The 25937-nt window shown below is 54.7% G+C and overlaps 3 protein-coding genes across 6 annotated transcripts in view; all 3 read left to right on the forward strand.

Moving 5' to 3' along the window:
- The first annotated feature begins 1910 nt into the window (after positions 1-1910).
- On the forward strand, positions 1911-4507 carry ITPA (inosine triphosphatase). The gene is made up of 8 exons (XM_032192429.1): positions 1911-1973; positions 2134-2191; positions 2302-2366; positions 2941-3014; positions 3537-3568; positions 3699-3814; positions 3952-4028; positions 4317-4507. Exons 1-8 carry the CDS (start codon positions 1911-1913, stop codon positions 4435-4437), a joined length of 606 nt encoding a protein of 201 aa, XP_032048320.1. The 3' UTR covers positions 4438-4507.
- A 275-nt stretch (positions 4508-4782) lies between these two features.
- EEF1AKNMT (eEF1A lysine and N-terminal methyltransferase) lies at positions 4783-9196 on the forward strand. The gene is made up of 8 exons (XM_032192393.1): positions 4783-4935; positions 5461-6208; positions 6569-6768; positions 7011-7206; positions 7372-7515; positions 7645-7857; positions 8072-8203; positions 8711-9196. Exons 1-8 carry the CDS (start codon positions 4783-4785, stop codon positions 8983-8985), a joined length of 2061 nt encoding a protein of 686 aa, XP_032048284.1. The 3' UTR covers positions 8986-9196.
- A 5231-nt stretch (positions 9197-14427) lies between these two features.
- Positions 14428-25937, forward strand: part of DNM3 (dynamin 3) — a 176284-nt gene continuing 164774 nt past the window's right edge. For all 4 annotated transcript variants that reach the window (XM_032192785.1, XM_032192782.1, XM_032192784.1 and 1 more), the window contains exon 1: positions 14428-14581. In XM_032192785.1, the coding sequence (XP_032048676.1) occupies positions 14436-14581 (146 nt within the window). In that variant the 5' untranslated portion in view covers positions 14428-14435. The remainder of the gene's footprint in view (positions 14582-25937) is intronic.

A 25937-nucleotide genomic window follows, 5' to 3' on the forward strand; every position in this document is an offset into this window, starting at 1 on the left:
TTGCCCTGCTGATGTATAAACAGGGCTTTTCCCCTCCGTGGGGCTTGCTCACTCCAGGTGACAATCCGAAAGCCGAGCTGGGATTTTCTTCCTAACGTGTAGCCCTGTTTGAAGGCCCCAAGGGCAAAATCGTGCACTCAGTGGAAGTGATAAAAATCACCTTGGCTGTGCCTCCAGCTGCTCACCACCTGCAAAGGATTGAGAGGGCAGACAAAGAGGGAGGGTGTCTGTCTTGGGGGGGTGGCAGGTCTTCAGGGTGCCTTTTCCTGCCAGCTGGAAAACAAGTTAGCAGCCCCGTGAGTCTGTACGGGCTCTGCTGTGCCTGCTCCTGCTGCCCGAGGGCGGGTTTACTCCTGCTGCTGGACAGCCTTGCCACCACCTCTGCCTTTCTCTGCCAGCCCCGTCTCGTATCTCCTGCTGCCACCCACAGAAGGACCTTGATCCGTGACAGTGCTGGGTCCCAGGATCTCCCAGGATGTTGGGCTGCAAGTGTTTGTACGTGGGAGGCAGGGCAGAAAGCTGCCACAGCCCTCAGGACTCTCCTCTGGGTTGCCAGGATTAGGTTTTGGTCTGTTTGGGGCTCAAGTCACTGAATGCCAGCATTGTCTTGAGCACAGACTGTCTGAAGAGACCAGCTCTGGCTGGGGAACGGAACCAAGAGACAGCAGCAGCAGTAAATCAACAGTCCTGGCCACTAACTTCTAACAGTAATACAATTAATTGAGCAAGTTTTATGGATTTCTTTTTAAGGCTGAAAATACCATTAAGATATCTGGGCTCAGGTATATTACAGAGCAGTCCTCCCTGTGTTTCTTAACAGTGCCTTGGTCTTTATAGTGCTGCCTCTGTAGTCCCACCGTGGACTATGTAGGGAACTGTAGTGACTGGGAGGGGTTGTCATTCCCAGCTGTGCTGGGAAGAAGCCGTCTGAGTGCTTTGGGGTTGGTTTTCACTTAGGAGATGTTATGAAGGAGATTTCACAACAAAAACAACTCCATCACCCGGGTGCAGGGTCTGTTTTACCCATTTCCTCCTTGTGCAGATGACAGATCTCCTCCCTAGCTGCTGTTTTCCACGCGATCGCCTTTCACGGGGAATGGCATGCTTTGGCTGGCATTGTACGTTCCTCCTGCAGGGCTGGTTCTTCCCAGGCTCACTGCTATGAAGGAACCCTGGGGTCCCTGTGCCCACAGGCAGGGGGCTACAGAGATATTTGGCTACACGCTGAGGCAGGTGAGGACAAGTCTCCATGCTCCTGGCTCCGGGTGCTGCTCTGGCTAAGGGGAAGGAGGCTTCCCTTTAGAAACCCTGTTGGAAAACAGGAACAAATGAGGAGAGGGGACCTGGGTGCTGCGGTGGGGCTGCTCCCAGTGGAGTACCAGCCTTTGCTGCCCCCTTCCTGCGGGGCTCAGCTCCTCTCCCAGGGCCCTGCACACACCCAGCAGTGTCCTTGTGGCAGAGAGGTGACCGATTTGTTTCCGTACAAACCAACAGCAGCGCCTCGTGCCCTCGGCTCGGGCTCCCCCTGTTTTTGCCAGCGGCCCTCACAGGTGCGCCCCGAGCTCCCTCCCGCGGAGGGAGGCCCAAGACCGCAGCGGGGCCGGGGCAGCGGGGGGGGAGCTCGGACAAAGCCGCAGCGCCTCCTTCGGCCCCCGCTGGAACCTCGGGGCCTGCCCGGAGCCGGGGCGAGGCTGGAGCGGGGCGGGGCGCGGCCGCCTCCCCTCAGGGGACCCGGGCCCGGCCGTGCTGAGGCGCGGCCGCCATCACCCCGCGGTCGCCATGGCGACCTTCCCCCTCACGGCGCAACTCTCGCGAGAGCCCCCGAGCTGAGCCGCGATTGGCTGCCCGTTGCTAGGGGCGAGGCGGCGGGCGCCGCTGATTGGCTGCCGGCCGCGCAGGCGCGAGGCAAGATGGCGGCGCCCGCCCGGCGGAGCGTGGTGTTCGTGACGGGCAACGCCAAGAAGCTGGAGGAGGTGGGGGGGGGGGGGGGGGGGGGGGCGGGGGGGGCGGTTGCCTAGCAACGCGCGGTTGCCTAGCAACGGCGGCCCGGGCCTAGGCCTCAGGCCTGAGGCCTAGGCCTGGCTTTGGGCCTAGCCCCGGTCCCGGTGCTGACGGGCCGCCCGCCTCCCGCAGGTCGTGCAGATCCTCGGGGACTCCTCTCCGTACGCGCTGGTGGCCAGGAAAATCGACCGTGAGTTGTGAGGGGGGCGGCCCTCCTCCTCCTCTTCCTCCTCCTCCTCCTCCTCCTCTTCCTCCTCCGTCTCTTCCCATGGCTAACAGACTCCGTGTCCCGGCCCGCAGTGCCCGAGTACCAGGGGGAGCCGGACGAGATCTCCGTGCAGAAGTGCCGCGAAGCCGCCCGGCAGGTCGCCGCCGTCCCGTCTGCCTCCCACTGCTGGGTGTTGGGTGTTTGTGCCGGCCCCGGTGCTGGTGCTCCTTGGGGGTGCCCCGTGTGGGGGCCTTTCGTGTCTCCTCAGCGCTGTGGGGACACGGCAGGCCCCGCAGGGCAGCCCCGACATTTGTGGGGCTTGGAGTTTTCCATCAGCTCCTCACGGTCGCCTTCTAAAGCTGCCTCAGGTTTTAAATAATAAACGAGTGAAGATTGGGGCTCACGGAAAACACAGTTTTATCTTCATGGCCTCAGCATTCCTTCTCCCCATCCCACTGTTCCTGCCCCCCGTGAGGGCAGTACTGCACAGCTCTGCTCATTTTCCCCGGCCAGAGGTCTTCCCTGCCAGTCTTCCCTCCCTTCTGCCTGCTGGGGAGGGCACAGGTTTGGTTGTGTCCCTCTGGTGAGGGCCCTCACTGAGGTGACAGAATGGCTGCTGGGTTTTTGTGATGTCCCTGTTATCCTGGAAGCACGAGAACGGGTTTGAATAAGATAATAAGGTCGGAGGCAGTGCTTTCCTCTAGGTCTAATGCTTCTAACTTTTGCTGTAGGTTCGGGGACCTGTTATAGTAGAGGATACCTGCTTGTGCTTCAATGCCCTGGGGGGGCTTCCAGGGCCATACATGTAAGTAGGTGGGAACTTCCTTCAGCTCTTGTTTAGAGTGAGGAGCGCAGCTTGACGGGATGTGCTTCACGGGGGACTGATGCTCCATGCACCAGGATCAGTAGGTTCAGGGAGGTGATTACTGGTCTGTGTCCTTCACTTCATTCCGCACTGCCCTCTTCCAGGCTCTGCTGAGCTAAGCAAAGGCATTAACGCTTTATCTAGTTATGTGTGCACTAGAACTGGATGTAAAACACGAACAAGTTGAATTGAGGAATGTACTTCAGCTTGTTGGTGCTCATGAGTGGGAACTGAGTTATTTACTTTGACCTTAGTGTGGCAGTTAATTAAAACCCCACGTTTTTTATTACTATGTCCCATTTAGCTTAAGAGCTAGGTAAAGAGCCCAGAATGAGGTGATTTGACAGTACATTTCAGAGGGATTCAAAGAGCTATGAAAACATAGATGACAGTGCCTCAAGGATGCCTTTATTTCTGAGTATTAATATCAAAAAGTCATCTCCTCTTTTTTTTCTCCTTCAGAAAATGGTTCCTGGAGAAGCTCAAACCAGAAGGTACTGCCTCTTGTGCGCTGCTCTGCGTGTAACTTGGGCTCCACAGAAGCTGCCGTGAGCCCTCTCTAGGTGGGTGTGTGGTGCTGTGCTGGAAACACCCTGACACCAGGACCCTCTCTGTGTTGCTCAGGCCTGTACAAGCTGCTGGCTGGGTTTGAAGACAAATCTGCCTACGCTCTTTGCACCTTTGCATTCAGCACTGGAAACCCGGAGGAGCCCGTGAAGCTCTTCAAAGGCCAGACACATGTAGGTGTTGATGCGGGGTGGGTTGTAATGCAGCTTTTGTGACTTATCAGCTCTCTTAAGGACAACGGGGTTTCGAAGGGAAGCAAGAGGAGTGCTGAGGCCCCACGACTCAGGGCTTTTTGGCTTTCTCATGGCAGGGGCTGATCGTGGAGCCCAGAGGCCCTCGAGATTTTGGCTGGGATCCCTGCTTCCAGCCGGACGGCTACGACCAGACGTGAGTCGCTTTTTGTCTGTAGCCCTTTAGTTTTAGGGAAAGGAAGGGGTTGAGGCTGCGTTTTGTTACCGTGTGGAGAGGAATGTGCTGACAAGGAATGGTGGCAGCGAGAAAATGCTGCCTAGACTTGAATGGGGTTATGGGGAATCCTGCTTTGGGATGGACCTTGGGGGTGTGTCACTGCCACCCCCTGAGCGGCCTGCACACGAAGGGGGCGGTTCTCAGGGGCGGGGGAATGCCCTGCAGCACCTCAGCTGCTGACTCTGCCTCGCTTTCTCCCCCCTCCAGCTACGCGGAGCTGCCCAAGGCCGTGAAGAACTCCATCTCGCACCGCTACCGCGCGCTGAGCGAGCTCTCCGCCTTCTTCCTCCAGAACAGCTCCGCGGAGCCCCCCACCGGCCCCAGCTAGCGGCTCCGCGCTGCCCTAGGGCCCTTCCCGCGGCACCCGGGCCCGCCCCTATTAAAGCTGCTCCCTCCCAGCCGTGCCCGCTCCTTTTTCGCCTCTCCCCGGTTCGCGGTCGCGGTCCTGGTCCCGGTCCCGGTCCCGGGCGCGGCGTGGTCGGGGCGCGCCACCCGCGGGCAAACTTGGCGCGCTTCCCGCCGCTCAGCCAATAGGCAGCGGCCGAGGGGAGGGCGGCAGCCAATCGGCTGCGCGGAACGGGCGCGCCGCGCGCGGGGGTGACGTCAGCGGGGGGGGGCGCGGCGGCGGCGGCGGCGGCGGCGGAGGGCCGCGGGTTCGAGGCCGGGCCCCGCCATGGAGCTGCTGCCCCGCGGCCCCGCCGAGTTCGGCTCGGCCCGGTACTGGGAGCGCTTCTTCCGCCAGCGCGGCCGCCGGCCCTTCGAGTGGTACGGGGCCTTCCCCGAGCTCTGCCCCGTCCTGCGCAAGTATATCCGGCCCCGCGACAAGGTGAGGCCCAGCAGGGTTTGGCCCCGCCTGGGAGCTCCCCCCTAACTCGGGTGGCGTCCTGCTATGGAAGGCTGTGCTTGTTCGTCCTCTGAGTATGTGGTTGGGGGAGCTTTAACCCTGCTTCATCCTCCCCTAACTCAGCAACACAGGGAGATCTGGCTCGCTGAGGGGACACGTGGTGCCCTAAGCGGTGTCAGCTCCCGGCCCAAAACATGCAAAGCCTCCAGTGCCCTTTAAGCAAGAGCACAGGAGAGGGCCATGTGTCCCCCTAGGACGGGGCTCTGGGGGCTGAAACACACATAATTCCCCCAGAGATATGCACTGTAGTTTCATCGTTCTGTGCCAGGGTGACTTGTCTCTATAAAAATATTATTTTAGGGCCTTGGAGGGTGGGTTTGTAGGTCCTACAGGTGCAGCTTTCCATGAGCTCGTTGCTGATGCCCATGGTGTTTGCTTATAAAATGCTTTTGGGATGCATATTCAGGGTGTTCTCACCATCACTGCTGCTCTTGTCCCCCTTCTCAGGTTCTCGTGGTTGGCTGTGGGAACTCGGAGCTGAGCGAGCAGATGTACGACACGGGGATGTGCGAGGACATCGTGAACATCGACATCAGCGAGGCTGTGATCCGTCAGATGCAGGAGCGGAGCGCCAGCAAGAGGCCGAAGATGAGCTACCTGCTGATGGACGTGCTCCAGATGGACTTCCCTGACGCCCACTTCCAGGTGGTCCTCGACAAAGGCACGCTGGATGCCATCCTCACCGATGACGAGGAGGCCACTCTGTCCAAGGTGGACAGGATGTTTGCCGAGGTCAGCCGGGTCCTGCAGGTGGGAGGGCGCTACCTCTGCGTCTCCTTGGCTCAGGCCCACGTGCTCAAGAAGGCGGTGGAATACTTCTCCCAGGAAGGCTGGGTGGTGCGTGTCCACGAGGTGGCCAGCAGCGGGGACGAGCAGCAGTTCGTCCTGCCTGTCTTTGTGTACGTCATGACAAAGTTCAAGAAGATCCCTGGCTCCGCACAGCAGATCCTGGAGATCTGCCCCGAGGAGCAGGACAAGCCGATGCGGATGGAGAGCGCGGAGCGGCTGGTGGAGGCGGTGAGGGACAGGCAGCATTACGCCCTGCTCTGCAGCCAGCTGAGCAAACCCCCCTGCGGAGAGCAGCTCTCCCTGGATCTGTGTGAAAAAGTCAGCGGGAGGCCTCGCTACACGCTGCACGTGGTCGACAGCCCCTCGGTGAAGCCCTCCCGGGACAATCGCTTCGCCATCTTCATCAGTGAGTACAGCTCCTGCCTGCAGCCTGGCACTGCTCCACCCAGGAGCTGCAGTACCGGCAGTGGTCCTGGTCCTGTTGGAGTTAAAAAGGGAAATGGCTCGTTTTTGGGGGGTTTGGTTGAGGTCTTAATCAGCTCTGCAGCGGGACAGGTATTTCCAGAGCTGCGTCAGGCTCTGCCAGAAGGCCCTGGCTCTTGATCATCACTTGTGGAGCGTGGCTGTGGGTGCGAGGCCGCGTCACGCAGCGGTACCTCCTCGTGATGCCTCTCTGTACCCCGCAGCTCCTCCCTTGAAGGCCGGGGTGGTCGCGTGGGGACTGGCACCTGCCCGGGGCTCTGCTGACCGTAGCCCCCATCTGCAGTCCCGCAGGGCAGAGAAACCGAGTGGCTTTTTGGGACGGAGGACGGGCGGAGGCAGCTGGCCGCCAGCGCTGGCTTCGGCCGCCTGGTGACCGTGGCCCTGCACAGGGAGCAGCGCTACGAGGGCATGGCCAGCATCCAGGCGGAGCTGTCAGGGAAGGTGATGGAGCTGGCCCCGCCGGGCCTCCCCGCCCGGCAGCAGGTGAGCCCGCTCGCTTGGCTACCCCAAAATTGGGGCCAGGAGCCTCTCGGCCAGCCCCGATTTCCTCTGCTTTTAGGGAGACTGAGCTGCAATGCCTGGTGTCCCCCATGCACTGCCCACAGCTCATCCCGCTGCCCCCCAGGTGCATCTGCTTCACCCCAACCCTCCAGCTGTGCTCAGGGCAGGGCCAGCGGCCGTCCCCACAGCCTGGCTGCTGCCCCACGTCCCCGTTCTCCCTGCAGGTGCCCTTCCTGTCCGTGGGAGGGGACATCGGGGTGCGCACGGTGCGGCACTGCGACAGCAGCCCCCTGAGCGGGGAGTACGTGGTGGAGGACGTCAAGGGGGACGACGCCTGCTACTTTCGCCGCCTCGTCTTCCTCAGCAACAGGAACGTGGTGCAGTCGGAGGCCCGGCTGCTGGCCCCTGCGCCTCCCCCAGGTACGCAGGAGGAAGGGGAAAGTCCTGCTGGGAGCTGCTCTGCCCTGTCCCAGCATGGCTCTGGGAGTGTTTTTGCTCTCTGTGTTGGTGGTGGGACAGGGTTGGGGTGGTTAGTCCCCTGTAAGAGCCCCTGCCTCCAGCCTCACCTTACTTCTTCTCCTTCAGGCCAGAAGAAACGGAGGAAGGACAAGAAGAAAGCCGGCCCTGCCGAGCCTCCCACGGCAATCGACAAGAGCTACCTGTGCTGCGAGCACCACAAAGCCATGGTGGCGGGGCTCTGCCTGCTGGGGAGCCCTGACCCCGTCCCAGGTGACGAGGTGGGGAGGGCTATTCCTGCCCGTGGAGCCCCAGCGCCCTGCCAGCAGCAGTTTTGGGGCAGGCGGGTGGCTGGGGAGGCAGGAACTGTGCTGGGGGCTCACCCAGGCCCTCTCTCAGCAGGATCCCCGATTGCAGTGCTGGTGGTGGGGCTCGGCGGTGGCAGCCTGCCCCTCTTCATCCACGACTACTTCTCGCAAGCCCAGGTGGCCGTGGTGGAGATCGACCCCTGCATGCTGGAGGTGGCCACCTGCTGGTTTGGCTTCTCCCAGGGCGAGCGGATGCAGGTGCACGTAGCCGATGGCCTGGACTACGTGGCCAAGCTGGCAGCTGAAGGTACCGTGTCACAGAGCGTCCCAGCACGCTGGGGCGGGGGTCCAGGGCTGCTGAATCCTCTCCTTCCATCCATCCTGACCTCCCAAAGAAACCCCGTGAGAGAGAAACGGCTGAAATATGGCAGAGGGGACGCCCTGACCTCCCTGTTTGCTTCCTCGCCTTGTGGCTCAGCCCTGCCCCAAGGAATAAGGAGTCTCTGCGTTCCCTCTTGCAGCCCCAGCCCAGTACGACGCCGTCATGTTTGATGTGGACAGCAAAGACCTAACGGTGGGGATGAGCTGCCCGCCCCCAGCCTTCGTGGAAAAGCCCTTCCTGCAGAAAGTGAAAACCATCCTCAAGCCAGAAGGTACGAGGGGGGCTCTGGTGGTGCCCCTGCAGTCCCCGGGGTGGGCTCGCTGGTCCTGGGCAGGATCCGAGTGACGGGGCCGTGCCGCCCTTCCTCGTCCTGAAAAACAGTGGCCGTGGCCAGGATGGCCGCCAATCTAGAAGCTGCTGCTCCTAGATTTCAGCTCCGGGTGGTTTTAGTGGGCGTTGTGATGGCACAGAGAAAGGGAGCACGAGGTGCAGCACTGCGGGGTCGGGCGGGCTGAGAAATCCCCGGGGGTGCGAAGAAAGGGTGCGGAAGGCAGCGGGTGTGGGTGGTACCTGGGTAGGTACCAGGCGGTGGCAGGGACGTGGAGCTGGGCCGAGGGTGCTCGTCGTGCTGCCAGGGGCTGTGTGAGAGAGAGAGAGAGCTGGTGGCACCAGCTGGGCTGTGTGTGTGCAGGGAGGTGATGAGTGGGGTGCTGTGCGGGGGATCTCAGGGCTTGCAGATTGCTCTTCTGAATCCCACATCCCTCTTGCCCTGCTGCAGGAGTCTTCGTGCTTAACCTGGTGTGCCGTGACGCCCGCTTGAAGGAATCTGTCCTGACCGTCCTCAGGGAGGTCTTCCCCCTGCTCTACGCCCGCCGCATCGACGGGGAGGTCAACGAGATCCTGTTCTGCCAGCCCAGCCCCGAGGGGCGGCGCGACCCCGCAGAGCTTGGGGCACGAGCCCGGGTGCTGGAGGGGGCCCTGCAGCAGCCTGGGCGCCCCTGGGACAGCTCCTACGTGCTGGCGGACATGCTGCAAGCCGTCACCATCATCTGAGGGGGGCCTCGGTGCAACTGGAACGAGAAAAGTCCCTGCGTGTGCCACGGCTGGGATGTCTGACCCTATAGGGGCCGGTTCTGGCCTGGGTGTGTGCCTGGAGGACGAGGCTGGCACGGAGAGGTGCTCCCCGCAGTGGGACGGAGCCCAGCAAGGTTCCCCGGGGTGCTGGGGCCTTGCTCTTTGGAAGGGCCCCTTCGTGCAGTTTGCCTCTCAGGGGGCTGGGGAAGGGGGCTGGGACCTCAGGGGGGGGCTGTGCAGCCCGGGGGACAGCGATGGGGTGGTGAGGGGTGATCCGGGACTGGCAGGACGCTGTGTTTGTGTCGGTCCCCGCTGCTTTCCTGCTGTGGATAAAATGTCACTCGGACCTGTCCCGCTTTCCTCCACGTCTCTGGGAGCTCTGCTCGCTGGCGTCTGCGTGGAAAACCCCAGCCCTGCCCTGAGGCTGGTGGCTGATGTGCGGAATTGGGCTGAGCGCTGTACAAATAAAGCTCAGGGCTGCTCTTCAGGCCCACGGTGCTCTGCCAGGCTTATTTCCCCCTAGCAGTGACAGGACACCACAGTCCCTTGGTGGGAGATGTCCCTGCAGCCTTGGGGCACACCAGGGAGGTGACACTGCCACGGGTTGTAGCAGGGCTGAGCTCCTGGTGCGAGGAGCAGAGGAAGCTGCTGGGTTTGGGTTGGAAAATGGTTGAGCAGAGGTGCCTGGGGCTTGCTGCCCGCTCTGCCACTGCACCCGCCAGGAGGGTGCCCCGAGCCACCACCTCCAGAGCCTACGGGAGCCCTGGGGACGTGCAAAGAGGAGCTCCCAGCACCCCTAAAAAAGGTGAGGCCACCTCCACTCCTCAGGGACACGTCTGCCCGCTGCCCCTTCCACTCACCTTCCCAAAACCAGACCCCACTGCACCCCTGTCCCTCTTCCACAGCTCTCCAGCCATCACTGCTTTAAACTGGGACCTGTAACCCAACTCCTGCCCCTCACTGCTAAACCTTATCCTCCTCTCAGTGAGCCAGGCCCTCAGCAGCAGTTCTGGGAAGCCTTGGGACAGCAGCAGGCGCAGCTCAGCCTCATTTTGCAGCCACCCACGTCCCTCGCTGCCATCAGCAGAGCCACCGTGCCCTCACCTGCAGGCAGGAGCACCTGGAGGGGCCGCAGGCTGCCTTGGAGCTACTTGTACCACGAGGGTGTTGGCGTGATGTCCCTCAGCCTCCTGTCATTCTTCAGCAGCGCCCAGGTCACTCTTGCAGGTCCCCAGCCGGGTGCAGACCGTGGGGACACCCCGAGGGCTGCCACCCTCCGAGCCAGGGGGGACTGCAGCCGCTGCAGGAGACAGGAGGAGTTTGTTGCGCACAGGATGCGCTGCCACAGCTGTGCTGACAGCAAGCGTGCCTTGGGATCAGAGAACGTGGCTGCATTTTAATTCTGATTTGGCAGGGGGATCTGCTCGGGAGGCCGATCTGCACAGATCCCTCGTCCCTTGCTCCCCGCGTCGTTCTCCTTCGTGCAAAGGGACAACTTCGTGCCCTACTTTCTCCTCTGGCTGGCCTGCTTCTTTGCAAAGGGAGCAGATGCTGTTTGTTTGGTTTTTTAACTGCTATTGATCCTCCCCAGGCACTCAGTGAGTGTTGGTGCCCAAATTCAGGCCTGGCTGGCCCTGCTGCAGATCCTCTGTGGCAGCTCGGTGCCGTGTTCCCGGTGCGGCAGTCACTGCGCTGCATCGGGGCCAGCGCGCGAGCTCTGCTCCGTGGCAGAGGCAAGGCAGGAGCTCGAGTTGTGCACAAGTCTGTCTGCCCCCACGCCGTTCATTTCTAAATCTCTTTTTGTGATAAGCACCTTTTTTTTTTTGAAGGGTGTCTGTTATCCATCGAGCTCGGCGATGGCAAATGTCTCAGCTGGATCAGCAGCGCTGCATTTGGGCTATTTTTAACTCCCTTTCCAATTCTCAACGTAATTCCAATGGCACAGATTAGTGTGTGTGCCCTTTATTTTATCTAAACCGTCTCATTTCTTCCCCAGCAGCAGCTCGCACAAAGGATGCGTTCATCCCTCCTTTGTCCAGCCCTGCGTTTCTGCTGGGTTTCCCAACTGCTGCGTAATGCCACATCCTGCTGGAAAAACAAAAGCCATCTATTAGGCAGAAAGTAACGATGAAACCCCAGTTCCTTGCAGCTGCCCTTGCAGTCCCTGACAGCCCTGCGACGCTGCTCCAGAAATGCATTTCAGCTCACAAAGTGCCAAATCAACGCACGCTGCAAATACCTGAAATTCTTTGCAGGTAAAAGTGCTCCGCAGCTGGAATAAGTGGCGGGTAGTAAATTTTTCCCAGGGTCACCGTAACGTGCAGATAATGTATACGTTTGGCACCCGTTCCTGTTGGGTGTTCTGGCAATGTATGCTCTGTTTACCTCCTTTAGTCTCCACTTCCTTCCTCCCAGGCGTGGGCACACTGTAAACAGGGGGGATAGAAACAAGCGCTGCTGTCACTTAGCAACCTCAGACGGGCTCGGGGATGCTGACTTCTTTCCTTTCTGGATTTCCCAGCCCAGAAAGAGAGCCCTGTGCAGATCATGGAGCAGCTCCGTCCTGGGCCTGCAACCAGCCGGGGTTGCTCGGGGCTGGTCGTGAGACCTCCAGCTGCAGAGACCTGTGCCAGCGTGAGCCTGTCGTAGCACAGAAAGGGCTGCATCAGCTGTGTCCCGAAGGGTGGCAGGGCTGGGGAGTGTTCTCCCCATGAATTTTTCCCTGGGGGAGGCACTTGGCTTGCCTGGCTTTGTGTCCGAGGCAGGAGGCGTGCTGCCAGGCTGCAGCACGGGACTGCTGCCATTTCACGGGGTGCCCGGGGTGGGAAGGCTGCAGGGAATCCTCTCTGCAGGCTGCAGTGCAGCACAGCCTTTCTTTGACTGGCTTTCCCTCTATCTTTCGCAGCCTCAAGGTCTCTGTTCTGAGCTCTCCTCCCTGGCAGATGCCCGGGCACGATGCTGACTGGCACGGCAATGCCAGCGCCACAGAGCCAGGCGCTGAGCAAAGCCTGGGGCTTGGTGCCTGCGCTGCCTGCTGCCTTCTGCAGATCGGCTGCGTGAGAAGCTCTGCAAGGCTTCGGGTTGGTTTCTGAACCGAGGAGGAGGTGAGGAAGGTCCCTGGAGAGAAGGGAAAATCACGCATCAAGGAGCCTGCCTCTTCTGAACGCGTCCCGGGGGAGGAAGCAAGCTTGGCCAGGCTCTGCTCCCCGCTGGGCTCTGCTCCCTTTCCTCGCAGGGACAGCGTGCCCAGCTGCTCACTGCAGGCATCTCTGTGGCAGTTCATATATAACCCACTCCTCGTGCAGGGAATTGCGCTGGCGTGTATTTATAAAGCAGCCTGGGGACCTGCTCTGAACGTCCCCGTTTTTAGCATCGCGCTGCCTGCTTAGGGAGAGCTGGTTGTGGGAAAGGAACGGTGGCACCTGGAGGTGACAGCCCCCTGCCCACCGTGCCAGGGGAGCCGGGGCTCCTGGCTGAGCCCAACACGTGGCAAAAGGCAACGATAAATATTGTGGGGCACAGCTCTGAGGGCAGGGTAAAATAGAGAGGCACGCTCAGCTGGCAGCCTGGTGCTCCCCAGGAACATGGGGACCTGAAGATGTGCCTCAGTGCCCTTCCTCCCCCTTCTTTGCCGATCTCTTGGAGCTGTTTGAAAAACGAGCACCCTTGTGGTAGCACGTGCAGGCATAATGCAAGTGTCCATGCTTTTTCCACCAGGTGGGAAATCTGTATCCTTGGCTTTTAGGGGGGGATATTGGATTTTTTTTTTAAGTCCTGGAGCTGCAAGGGCAAGCACGTCATTTAGCGGCTTTAACTCAGCTCAGGCAGAAATGGTGTTTGGTTTGGAAACTTCCCAGATTTGGGGGAATAACTCAGCCTTTTCCTCATAATACATACGAGCTCCTTATTTATTTAAAATTATGGAAGGAAACAAAGACCATTAAAAAGCAAACTAATGGAAAGGAGAGGTCCTCGGGTTACCAGCTCCAGGGGTGCACAGCATCGCTCCCAAGGAATCCTCCCTTTTCTAGAGGTCATTTCTCCCTTGTACCGATGAGGCCCTATTGCCAGGCTGCTCTGTAATTATTTCACTGGGGTGGTAAGAAGCGCTCCTACGCACGCACTGGGAGGATTTTGCCAAAAAGCGATGCTGCTGTTCCCGACTCCCGGCCTCAGCAGGAACCCATGGGCTGGCAGAAGGCCAAAGAGCTACTCCAGTGCCTCCTGGCATGGCCTGCTTAGGCGGGAGCGTGAAGAAGAGAATCATGCTGCTAATTGGCATAATTATGTCAATAACCCCGGGCCCCATCTAGACGGAAAGGTTCATGAGGTTTTGCCTTGATGTCTGGGGGGGTGATCTGACCGCAGTGACAAAGCAACCTCTGCAGAAGCTGTGCCTGTGTTACACTGCTGATAAAAACATTTCAGCCTGAGCTAAAGCACAGTCTCTCCTGGTGAGACGACCGACGGCCTCTTTGCTTGGCACCAGAACAAGTCCAGCTCTTACCTCGGAGAGGGGCTTAACGACGTGTGGGTAGTTAGGCCCAAACCCCCAGGGCTGTAGGCATTGATGGTGCACTGGGTTCCTTGAGAGTGTGCTGCTCACACGGCTGTTTGCTCTGGGCTTGTGGGTTGCTGCTCGGAGCACGAGAAGGTGCTGGCGACGTGTTCCCAAATCTGCCTTTTGTGAATGGATATGCCTGGGGGCTCCTGCTGCTGCTCGGCTCCCACACAGTCATCTGTGTACGGTTTGCCTTCCCTTCTTGTGTTTGTGGCTAGAAGCTGTTCTGCTGTAGGGATTCACTTTTTTACACTAACTGAGAGCCCCGGCCAAGAAGTTTTGATGACGCTCCAGCTCGTTAGTGCCTGTCAGCCGCTTGGATGTTTGCAGTCGTTCCCTTTTGTTTCGCTAGTCACGCTGAGCACAACCGGTGTCTGGCTAAATACAGAGGATAACCATCGCTGCAGGGCTCCAAAGCCTCTGTTTGGGATATTTCTGCCTTGTCACTGCTGCCAGCAATCACAGATAACTCTCGTGCTATGTGCTCAGCTCAGCCTCAGCGTGTGGTTCCCATTGAACCCAGTGCAGTTCTTCCCCTCAGCGCTGAAGCAAAGCCTCGAAGCCCTTCACGGGAAGGCAGCGGTGCCCTGCTGGCTCCCAGCAACACTTCGGAAGGCTGCGATCGTGACCTGCCCGGGGGTAACCGAGCTCCCCCCGTTCCCGGCCCCCCAATATAGGAGCGGGGCGGGGGGCGCACACGTGGCCGCGCTCCCGCCACAGGGTTCCCGCCACCGCCGCGGTGGGTGTGGCCTCGCCGACAGGGGGCGTGCCCTCCCCGGCGAGGCCCCGCCCCCCGCGGTCCGGCCGCGGGGCGCATGCGCGGCGCGGCGGCCGTTACCTGTCAGCGGCGGGGCGGCGGGGCGGCGGGATGGAGGGGCTCATCCCGCTCGTCAACCGGCTGCAGGACGCCTTCGCGGCGCTGGGCCAGAGCTGCCTGCTCGACCTGCCGCAGATCGCCGTGGTGGGCGGGCAGAGCGCCGGCAAGAGCTCGGTGCTGGAGAACTGCGTGTCCAGGTGAGGCGGCGGCGGCCCCTGCCCTCCCTCCTTCCCCTCCCCGCGGTCCCCCCCGCGGTGCTCGGCGTGAAAACGCCGCCCGGGTCCCTTCAGGGGTCCCCTCAGGGTCCGTTCGCTTTCGTTTTAGGGTTTATTCTGGCCGTGTTATGTCTCGGTCTCCCTCCCGAAGGCTGTAGCGCGCTGCTGATGCTGGCTGCGTTGCCAGCATCCCGCTTACCGAGCGCTCCTGAAGCCTCCAGAGATCCCTGCCGGCAGTCGGATCCTTAGAGTTTTCTTGCAGCAAATCTTTAAAACCTTTCGAGGTTTTGATCCGTGTGTTCATTAAACAGCCCAAAATGTGTGCGTTGGGGAGGAGAGGCCTCTTATCTTGCTTGTGTGTGAGGTGGTATGGTGCTGGGCTCACAGGCTTGGCTGGGTGCTGGTGTCTTCTCCTGGGTCCTGCTGGAAGGTCACAGCTCCCTGGTCTTGCTCCCTGCCTGAGGAATCCCAGATTCACAGATTTTGGGGGATCCCCATCTGATCCACAGGCTGATCCACTCCTATTGGGTGCCATGTGCCCCTGCTCCTTGCCCAAACGAGCCTGGGTAGCACAAAAGGTAGAAATGAGAGGTTTGGGCTGGTCTGGGCTGTTCGTACAAGAGGCTGGAGCCTGCTGCACAAGCAAGATGTGAATGTTTCTAGCAGGAATTATGGAGAGAAGCTGAGGGCAAGGACTTACTGCACCTGCGTACTACCACGCACCCTGCAGGCGCTACCACAGACTCTTCAGAGCAGAGTTTACCAGCGCATGTAAAGCACCAGGGCATCTCTGCCATGCAGGAGCTGCGGTCTCCAATCCTCTCTCCAAGTTCCCCATCCTTGTCCTATGCAGGAACTTCTTCAGATACAGCATCAGCTGGTCTGTAGGACCTCCATGCTTGCCAACTTTTGAAGCCTTTTGTGAACGTGACATTAAAATGCATTACTTCAAGCCTAGTTCCGTGAGGTTTACGTCAATATGTTTTGCTCGTGCCTCTTCTCCAGGCTGAGCGAGTGTGCGTGGTCAGCAGATGTGTGGTTGCTTGCTAAGTCGTGAAAACTTGATTGTGAGCCCTCAGCACCAGATGAGTGAAGAGCCATGAGACTGGAAGAGTGCTTCTGGTTGTCAGCTCAGCAGGCAAAATGGTCTGTACCTCTTCCTAGGACAGCCCTGCTTTTACAGGGTAATGAAGCTGATCTCTGAAAACCAGTTTATTGTGTCTGTCTTAATGTGCCTTATAGAGGTAACATGTCTTGTTGTAGAGATGTGTTGCACTCCTTTGTTTGTAGTCTGTTGCATGTGATGTTTTTAAGCACAGTGCAAATGATAATAGTAGTACCACAGCTTTGAAATTCTTGTCAAAACGAAATAGTCCCAGCATTGCTCTGAAATTTGAGTGTTAACTCTTATGTATTTTTTTTTTTCACCACATGAATCGTTATCATTAGTGGATTTTGAACTCTTAACCTTCAGAGGGACAGCTAAGATCTTCTCCCTTTCAGGAATAGCTGTAATTGGTACCATGAGGGCATGGGGTTAGGAAGGGCCTTAACTGCAGGACCAGGCTGTTTTTTCTCTGCTGTTGGTAGCCACGAGGCTGTTGTGTCTTCTTCAGCACTTCCCAGGGTCTTTGCTTGTGCAAGAATGGCTTTATTTTTTCCACGTGGATAAAGGAAACAGATTTGCTAGTTTGCAGGTGGTATTGGAGCTCCTGCATGGAGCCTGATGGCGCAGGAAACGTGTTGGGCCAGGCTGCGTTATCCTGTGGCTGCTGGTGGTTAGATTGCTCGTGGGATCTACCTCAGCGCTTGTATTTCATGAGGATGAGTTCTTCATGTGTGCCTGCTTCAGCACTTGTGTGACAGCCAGGCCTGCAGGCATCCTTGGAGGCTGGCACGGGGCCGCGTCAGGTCTCCCAGTGTGGCAGTTATCGTCCCTGTTTGGGTTCGCATCACCAAGGTACTCCGCGCTTATTGCTCCTTTGTGTGCAATGAGATCTTACTGCTTTTGGTAGTCAAGGACTCTGTTTGAAGTCCTTGACTTCTGGGTGTTTGGATGAAAATAGAGACTCTGGAGGACAGCTGAGGACAGGAGCCGTTTGCGTTTATGAGTTAGACCTTCGTGTGTGGAGCTCGTGGCTCGCGTTTGAGGAAGTGGCATTGTCTGAAGAGCACGGTAGGAATGAGTGTTCTTATTACCTGCTTCTCTTCATGACAAAAGTAAACGTGCCCGTAAAATCCTGAGGCAGTGTTTAAAGCAAAGGGTCTACTACGGTCGTGGTAGAAGCTGGTGGGAGAGATTGAAAAGCCCCAAGGGGAAGCAAGCTCCAAATACTGCAGGAGGTACCTTACCTGACCTGGCTGCATGCCTGTGCTGAGCACAGGACCGTGACCCTATACGTCATTTGTGCTTTTTGAACATCTTGCTTTTGATAATAGCAGGGTTTCTTAAAAGAAAACGAATGGCAGGAAGCAATCCTTGGAAACTATGTCCGGAGAGCGAGCGTTTTCTCTTATTCCATGTATCAAAATGGGCTTTCGAGATAACTAAAGGCACAGATGGCAAGCTATCTTGTCAGGGCCTCTTTCTCCAGATTTGAATTAAAGCCTCCTTTATTCTTGCAGATAGAGAAATTAATAATTTAATTTCAAAGCTGAGAGCTATTTATTTCCTTTTCTGCCTAATACGGTATAAGCTGCATGTAGGCAAATAATTGTTTTATAAGAGATGCGAGCTCCTGATTGTGAGCCTGTCAGTCATAATCAACCAAGAACTCTCATTTTAAGAGCCTGAGGTCTGGTTTTGTAAAACAGCTCTGCAGCTTTTTGATCTGAGACTGTTTTGATGATTGTATGGCCACTGCTTAGTGTAGAGCTATTTATTATGAAATTGGTCCTAATTTTTGTTATTCCAAATACAGTTCCTCGTGTGCTGAGCTCATTCTGATTCCTCGAGATGGCGGTGGTGAAAAGGCTGTGTTGAGTCACTAGGGGAAGAGAAAGGAGTTTCAGTCTGACCATCAAAGCAGAGAATTTCCCCAAAGACAGTAGACACATACTTTGCCTGCTTACTGGGAGAGTTGTGGTTAAATCGGTGCAAATATTTTATTCTTTTAGTTACTAGTCGTCATTGATAGACAAACTTCTTTTTACAGAAAGTTCACCTCTGTGTGAAACAGGCATGAGAAAGCCAAGCAATAGGAGACACGGACTGAAGTGTGGCGCTATGTATTCTTTTTTTAATCTTAAGGATTTTCTGGAAATGAGAATCAGCCACTCCTTTTCCTGACTAATTAAGCCATTGTACAGCTGCATTGAGCCTATTAGTCTAGTTATCAAAATACTCCAGTGCACTGAAAGCAAGAATTGTTCTTGGGTATTCCATTAAGTGGAGAGAGTAGCAATGAGACAGTGGCTCATTTTGGTTGCTTCCCCAAATACTTTTTCTACATTTAGAGGTTGGAAAACAAACTTGGCCATCTAGATGTGATATCGATGGCCAGGTTTCGTATGTGGGTATAACTCTGATGTGGATTTTAAGCTCAGTTTTATGTCTGGTCTTGAGAACTGATACCGACAGAGTAAAACAAATGTATAGTTAAAACCAAACATGCTAATTTATTTGTTTCACATGTAAAGTAAAAGTTTTCCTTGAAACCTTGAAAGCTGTTTTGAGGATCCGTGGCACTTTGATTTTATTGATTAAAAGATCTCTTGTTCATTAAGAAAAGCTGTGCTCAGTAGTGAGGCAGGGTATAGAGAGCCCTGACCTGTATTCTGCTTGTAAGTTCCATGCATCAAGCAGTTCACAGCGATGCTAAATCCGTAAGTAATTCTTATTGCTTCTGTAAAGTGTACCTGTGAGAATCCACGTGGTCTTAATATAACTTTGGCATTTAATAGACAATTAGTACGTTGTACTTGTTTAGTGATTGCAAGCTTAGCGTTGGAAGTCAGAGACCTAGCTTTCAGAAAAACCCCAAACCCCACCAAAAAAATTAAAAAAAAAAAAAAAAAAAAGTCTCATCTTGAGTGCCTTCTGAGAAGTCCATGGTACAAATTCAATTGCAGTTATTATGGGAAGTCCAGTCCATCTCTGCTTTTTAAAGGTAAATTGTCCTCCAGTGTGAGGTTTCTATGTTTTTCTTTTTCTTCCAAGATTGTATGCATTAACTTGCTTTTTATCTGAACTCCTCCATATTAAGAATTGCACAGAGGCACTTCTGAGAACTCAGCAGATTGCCTGACTCTAACTCGACAGCCCTGCTACACCCTGCCTCCAGGAAGGAGCCCTATCCTTGGCGTTTGGCAGCTCTGGAAACAACAAATAACACGCCCGGTTGTTGTCTTGCTGTTTCCTGAAGGGCATTGCTTCTGGTAATGGTTCAGACTTGTGTAATTTGCTGTTGTAGACAAAATAGGAAACACCGCTTTTCAGTTTAGATAAATGGATATCAGCGATACGATTATTTTGACATTTCCCTGTAAACATAGGAAGTGAAGCTGCCATGGACTTGAGCAGGGAAGCAAAGCGAGGATGCTGTTCTCCTGCCTGCCTCTGACTTGCTGTATGACCTCAAGCTGGTTTTTAAGCATTACCCACATCTATATCCATGTGCACGTGCAATCTTTACTCTGTAGGTAGGCTTTAGATTTTTTTTTTATTCCTTTATTTTTAATTTCCTTCTATTTTTAAAGGCAAGGTTAGCATCTCATCTTAAAATCTGTGTGGAACATCTGTGACTGTAGTCTAAAACTTGCTGTTGAGCATTTTTTCTGCTTTGTGTCACGACTGTTCTAGATATCTGTGTGACACCAAAACTGAGTGGTGGGTCAGCTTTGTACAGCTGAGGTGTGGCAGCCTTTCTCCTTTCCAGAAAGAAACCCTTGCTGCTCTTCAGTTTGCCTCTGACAGCTTGGTTGTTGTTTGGGGTTTGGTATCCATCGGTTGATTATTGAGCAAATTGATAATCTTTGAAGGATTCATGCATTTCTTACATAAAGCCTGCCTAGATTGCAAGCACGGAGGGGCAGAATCCTTTTTTTTTTTTTTTTTTTTTTTTTTTTTTTTTTTTTTTAAGCAGTGCATTACAAAGTAAAGCCTTTGGTAAATAGAAGCCTGTGAACTCCCCTTGTTCGCTGTGCTCGTGTGCGATGGGTTACTAGGAGCCCTTTTAATGCTGTGCGTCTGCACTGTAAAGCCTGTAGTGTAAATATGCTGAGAGCAGGAAATGAGCATTATTTAACTGTGACCTTGCATCTTTTTCTTCAGCAAGTTGCAGCGAGACGAACAAGGCAGCATTATTGAACTAGAGAGGAGCAAATCCCATTTAACCGCGTGCTGGGCTTTGATGTACTGCCAAGTACTGTTGTCTGTGATAGCCTCTGGGATGCAAAGGAGACTGGAGCTGGAGATAAGAGAGGTTTTCAACCAAGGCATCTAGTGATAATGTCAGCTTTCATAATTTGTGCGAGGAAGTTATGCTTTTAATTCAATACCTAGCATAGTATTTTTGCATCCCAGTTCCTGTGCAGAGTCACCGAGATCTCGTTCTTCAGATACGTAGGAGTTCTCCTAGCTGTAAGAGGGCTCGATGTCTGCCCTCACAGCTGATATAATCACAGCTGGACTCATCTTGTGCACTCGGTGCCTTGTTTACTACGTGCAGCACAGCTGCCTACAGATGTACACGTGTATTCGGTAGTGCTTATCTATACAGGATGCTCCAAAATGGTCTGTGTGTGAGCTCCCCTGCTGAGAATAGGCAGGGCAGGAGTAACTGGAAGCTCGCTCTCTGTCTGTGGCACGAGTGGGGGAAACGGGTGAGGTTCCTGCTCCAAGCTGGGCTGCTGAAGGCATTTTTTCCCTAATCCATCAGAGGCGATGTTGTGCCCTTGGGTGCTCACCTGTTAATTTGTCCAGGTGCTCCACAAATGCTGACAGAAGATCCCCAAGGTCTGTCACTGCTGGGAAGCCCCAGGAGTTGCTCCTCTCCTGCCACCTCTCTCTTTTTGCTGTCTTTCTGTCTATAAATTCGGGCTGTCTTTGTGCAGCACTTCCCATTGTGCTCTCCCTCCATACGTTCGGGGGGAGTAGGAAGACTGAATCTGCTTGCATTTAAGCTTTGCAAAATGATCTGAAATGGCTTGCCTTGTACAAAGGAAGGTAATTGCACAGTTTGACACGTTTGTCATGAAAAAGAAATGCATTTTCACATTGCTTCTGAAGAGGCAGAGATTTTAGACTCGAGTGGGACATGGCATAGCAGGTTGCCTGCTATATTCCCTACCCCTGCTTAAAAATTCTGTCTTGGTGGATCTGAGTTCAGGGCAGGGTGATTTGGGAGGAAAAGCAGAAGCTTATTTTGTCTGGGTTTTTGATGGTAGCGCTGAAATCTGCATTATTTCAAAGTTCTGCAGCAGCAGAGTAGCCAGGGGTGAGTTATTTGCAAAGTGCAAGTCATTAATTACGTAGCGGCTGGCTTCGTGCAGCTGAAATGTGCACAGTACTGGGGACGTTGCTTGCTGTTTAACCCTTGCAACCAGAAAATCTGTTTGATTATATTGTAGAGGAATACTTTTAGCTCAAATCTTTATTATAATTTTTTTTGGAAGAAACATCGTTAATAGTGTTTGTGGTCCAAAAGCTTCAGTGCACTGACACCGATTTAAATGGAGTAAGGAATCTCTGTTGTTCATTCCTCGTGGAGAGACACCAAATCTTGCTGCATTAGTATTCACCCTGAGGTTGGATGGGCTTTCATGCTCTCACAACGTATGCAAATGAGTCCCTTCCTAAGAGCAACCATATCTGATTAGGGAAAATACGGTTGTCCTGAGAAGCCGGCTTCACTCTTTCCGCCGTGAAAATCGGAAGAATTGCTGTTTGTTTTTGGGTGTGTGTGTGTTTGGTGGTTCCTCCCCCTGCCCCCCGGCTCGGAGTTGATGGGGAGCACCGCTGTTTCCGGAAGCTTTTGTCAAATCTTAAAGGAGAAAGAGAGAAAAGGGCATTTTCACAAATGGAATTGGGGTGATGCAGCAGAGCTTTGGACGCCTGCCAGGGAGGACAGATGCACCGTGCGCACAGTGGCTTGCCTACGAGCCTGCACGTTGGCAGCTTCCTGATCTGTTAATACAGCAAGCCCACAGCCCGGCATAATCACTGCAAACAGAGCACTGTTCATCTTAGCACTCCTCTGGGTTTGCCTGGCAAGTTTTCATAGCTGTGTGAGACAAATTTTCAGGCCTGTAAACGTTATTGAGACTTTAAAGCTTTCTATCACATAATAGATACATTTTTTTTAATACTAGGAAGTGCATTTACTTTGCTACAGTCTTCTTCAGTGCAGAAATGCCATGTAAGGTATTCCCCATGCTGCCAAAATATGACAATAGATCTGGGGGACCAGTGGTGGTCTGTACCTTCTGGTCAAACGTCCCCTCCTTTGGAGAACCTTTCGACTCCAGTCCTGTTTAATGGAAGACTTCACCACTGGGACTGGAGTAATTTTTGGCACTGCTTTTCTCATAGCCCAGTAATGTTTCATGGCTAGGTGTGATAATTTCTGCTTGCTTGTTGAGCATCTTCCAGATGTGGGAGGCGTGCAATGACAGCATCCATCCAAGCCTGCTCTGTTTCCAGCCTTCTGCAGAAGGAGGGAATCTCAAATGTTGCTTTCTCATCATGATGGTGACTGAGTGTTGTCCCTGAACAAGCTGTAGTGGAGATGCACAGCTAGTGTGTTTTATTTCTTACCTTCAGAGTCTATGCTCACCATATTCCTGTGGTTTGGGGTTGGGTGAGGATTTCTTCTGTTCAGGTGTGGGTTTTGCACCTTCCCCCTCTGGATTTTTGTATAGTTGGTCTCAGCTCTGTAAAGCAGTGAGGGGAAGGAGACCCAAAGAGGTGTTATAGTCTGGTAGGTTGTACTGCTGGGTAACAGCTACAAGATTTTTCTTTTTTTTTTCTCCTGTGAAAGAAAGGGAGAATTTTGGTTCAGCTTGTACATGATCACCTAGGAGGGATGGGTTGGATAATTGGGCAGTCCCTGCGTTGGCTCAGCAGTGAGGGATGCTGCTGGGTTGGAGCATGGCTTCTCAGAGACGCCAGGCGTTGGAGCTAGGAGGCCAATTTATCCCCTCAGATCCAGACATCCTTGAACTGCTGACTACTCCTTTCTAACCCCTGAAGGCATGCCCAGCCGCGTGGGCTGTCGTGTGTAGTTACTGCTCCTGGGTATTGCGTTGCACCTCAGTTCAGCAGTTTAGCTCCCTTCTCAGGTGAAGGAAAATTGACCTTGAAGGAATGCTTACGGCAACCCGAGACCAAACTTCTTAAGAGAAAGTGAGCTAAGCACTGGATTGTGGTGGTAGGGATGCCACCATCTCTGCTGGGTGGTTAACAAAAAAAACACCTGGAAAGACTGGTATTAAGCTTTAAGAGCTATCATAGCCAAGATTGCTAAAAACCCACAGCATCTTAATGTGTTTAGCTTGCCTAGAATGCCTAATTAAGATAGGTGTCATTGGTCTTCAATAAAGAGGATTAATGATTTTGTACGTCTTCATGTAAGCCCCATTATGTTAAGCTGAGGTTTCACAGTCAGCAAACAAAGCCGCGGGAGATTGTGTTGCCTGACAGGCGTGCCAAAACAAAAAGCATTTGCTCTCCTGTAACTAACGAGGGGAGGGATCGAGTGGTGTCTGATTGTAAGAATTGGTCTCTGCTTGGAGTTAGTGAGGAAGAACGTAGGTAGCTGAGTATCAGTGGGATGTAGAAAATGGTGTATGCTGCTTTAGTAGTGGATAAAACTGGTTGGTGGTTCAGAATGGCAAAGCACAACAGAGGTCCCGTAGACCTGTACCTCTTTGGATTCAGCAGCTGGTCTCGAACCTGCTCTTCGCTTACACTGGGTGGGACTTTGCTCCCCCAGCCTCCATCTATGGGGTCAGGGAAATGAAAGATGTGGGAAGCCCATCTACCTATGCACACAGAAGCAAAGAAGTTACTGAGTACCTCAGCCTTCTCCACGTCTGTCATTACCAATTACTCAGATATAGAAACTCACTCCTAATATAAGAAATTAGCCAGCTATAATCACTCACACACTACTGTTTTCACCCCTCGATTTATTTTCATAAATGTTAAAGGCGCATGGTGGTTCTTGGGGACTCCTCCTGTCACCCCAGCGCAGCAGCCCCAAGGGAGCTGGGGCCTCTCTTGCGCTCTTCCTCGAGGCTCTGCGCAGAAGGGCTGCCACCTCTCGCACAAGGCCTGCTGGATGGGAAAGAAGCACTCACACAACCCCTGACAATTGGCAAAGGTCTTTATTGCCAACATGGCTCCAGGCTAATGCCTGGAGTGGAGCCTGGGCGATGTGGAATAGGGAGCTTGCCGAGCCCTTCTGCACAGCTGCCGGTGTTCCTTCAGGACACTTTTCAGAGAGCTGCCGGCGGAGTCCCATCTTTGTTGTGGCTGAGGCGGGTCCACTTCCATGGGTTCCTCTTCATCTTCTGCACCCACCTCCATGGGCTCCGCGGGCTGGAGGACGAGCCAGTCCCTGGCAGGGACTGCCCACACAGGCTGCCTTCCACTGGGCATATTTTCTGGCCACGGTGCCGCACCAGGACGCCTGCCAGTTCCGGGCCTTGGGTCCTTTCCGTTCTCCGCTTGATTTTCATTCACGGAGTTCCTGCTGTCATCTCTCCCTCGGCCACGGCTGGGTCCCGCATCATATTCTGACCGCTGGGCACGGCTCCGCTTCCCGTGGCCCTCCAACCCACGCTCTCCGTCATCACTGGACCTCCGGCTAGGCCCAGGCCTGCTGCTGCTGTCCGTCCGAGGGGCCGGCCTGCTCCCCGCATCACTTCGGCTCCAATGATATTTATCAGAGTAGCCTCTGGGCCGGGCACCAGACACCTCCTGGGCACTGCTGGTTCTTGTGCTTGAGGTGCTGGCCCTCGACCCATGGCGCTTTCTCTCAGAGGCAGACATCCTTCTCAGTGGTCCTAGGAACAATTTCTTGTCCTCGCACTGAGAAGGGCTGCTGCTCGCCTCTCTCTCTCGCTTTGCTCTTAACTCTGGCCTTCCTTCAGCCAATGGCTTTCAGAAGACCAAATCGCTGAGCAAGTGGCGGGCCAGGGGCAGGGGGGCCCCTTTTATAGGGCCCGGGGCAAGGGCGGGCCCGCTGGTGGCCACTGTGACCTCGGCAAAGCTCTGTGATGGAGCGGCCCGTGCGAGGCTGAAGGCACCTGCCTTGGGAGAGGCCTGGAAAATGCCCTCATGTGGAGCAAGGACGAGGGTTGGGGGGGCTGAGGGCCCCCTTTTCTGGGGCTGGCTTCCCCCCAGGCCGTTTGGCTTGCCAGAGAGAAAGGCTGCCCCATGCAACCCTGCCTCAACTCGTTTTCTCTCTAGATCTCCAAGGGTCAGAGTCTCTCGCTAACAAAAAGAAAACCCCACCAATGAAACCAAACCAGACCAATTCACAAGGCTAAAGCAGTCAAAACTGAAGTACCGATCACAGAATCACAGCATTTCTAGGTTGGAAGAGACTTCAAGATCATCGAGTTCAACCTCTGACCTAACACTAACAAGTCCTCCACTAAACCATATCCCTAAGCTCTACATCTAAACGTCTTTTAAAGACCTCCAGGGATGGTGACTCAACCACTTCCCTGGGCAGCCTGTTCCAATGCCCAACAACCCTTTCGGTAAAGAAAAATAGCTGGTTTTGGTTAATGGGCTTGAAAAAGTGAACATGAGGAAAGACGTTAGCAATTCTTAATGTCTCTTCTGTAGGTCTGGACCATGTTTTTTCCTGCTTTGTTGTTGTGTAGCACTGATAAATGCAAAAACAACAGAAGCCCTTTGTAGTACTTGGGCGCAGCGCACGTCTGCTGCAGAACTGGAGGCGCGTTGGCTGTGGGAGCGCTTGCTCTTTGCACGACAGATCGAGAGATCGCCGTGCTTGTGGTGTGCCAGTCGGGGAACAATGACCGGTCTGCTGGAAAAAAGCCCAGGAAAACTGTTGACTTTTGGCCTAATTGCTTCCTGTTGCAATTGAAGCTGCACTGCATTCCTTGGCCAACCTTGGGAATGAAGGCCGCTGCCTTCGCTACCGCACTGTTTCCGCTAGCGGCCTGTGGAAGGCACTGAGGAAGGTTATGGGAGTGGAAAGGACTTTGGGATGTGGAAAAATTTCTGTGAGATGAGTTGCCAACATCATTTGATAGATTTAGGTGGGTGATCTGTGCTCCTCTGTAAGAGAAGTATGGTTCTATTTTGGTTTTGATATACTTTTTTTCCTTTGTCAGCTATAGTCCTGCATTATAACTAGAC

Source organism: Aythya fuligula, chromosome 8 (genome assembly GCF_009819795.1).
Source record: "Aythya fuligula isolate bAytFul2 chromosome 8, bAytFul2.pri, whole genome shotgun sequence".
Taxonomy (NCBI): domain Eukaryota; kingdom Metazoa; phylum Chordata; class Aves; order Anseriformes; family Anatidae; genus Aythya; species Aythya fuligula.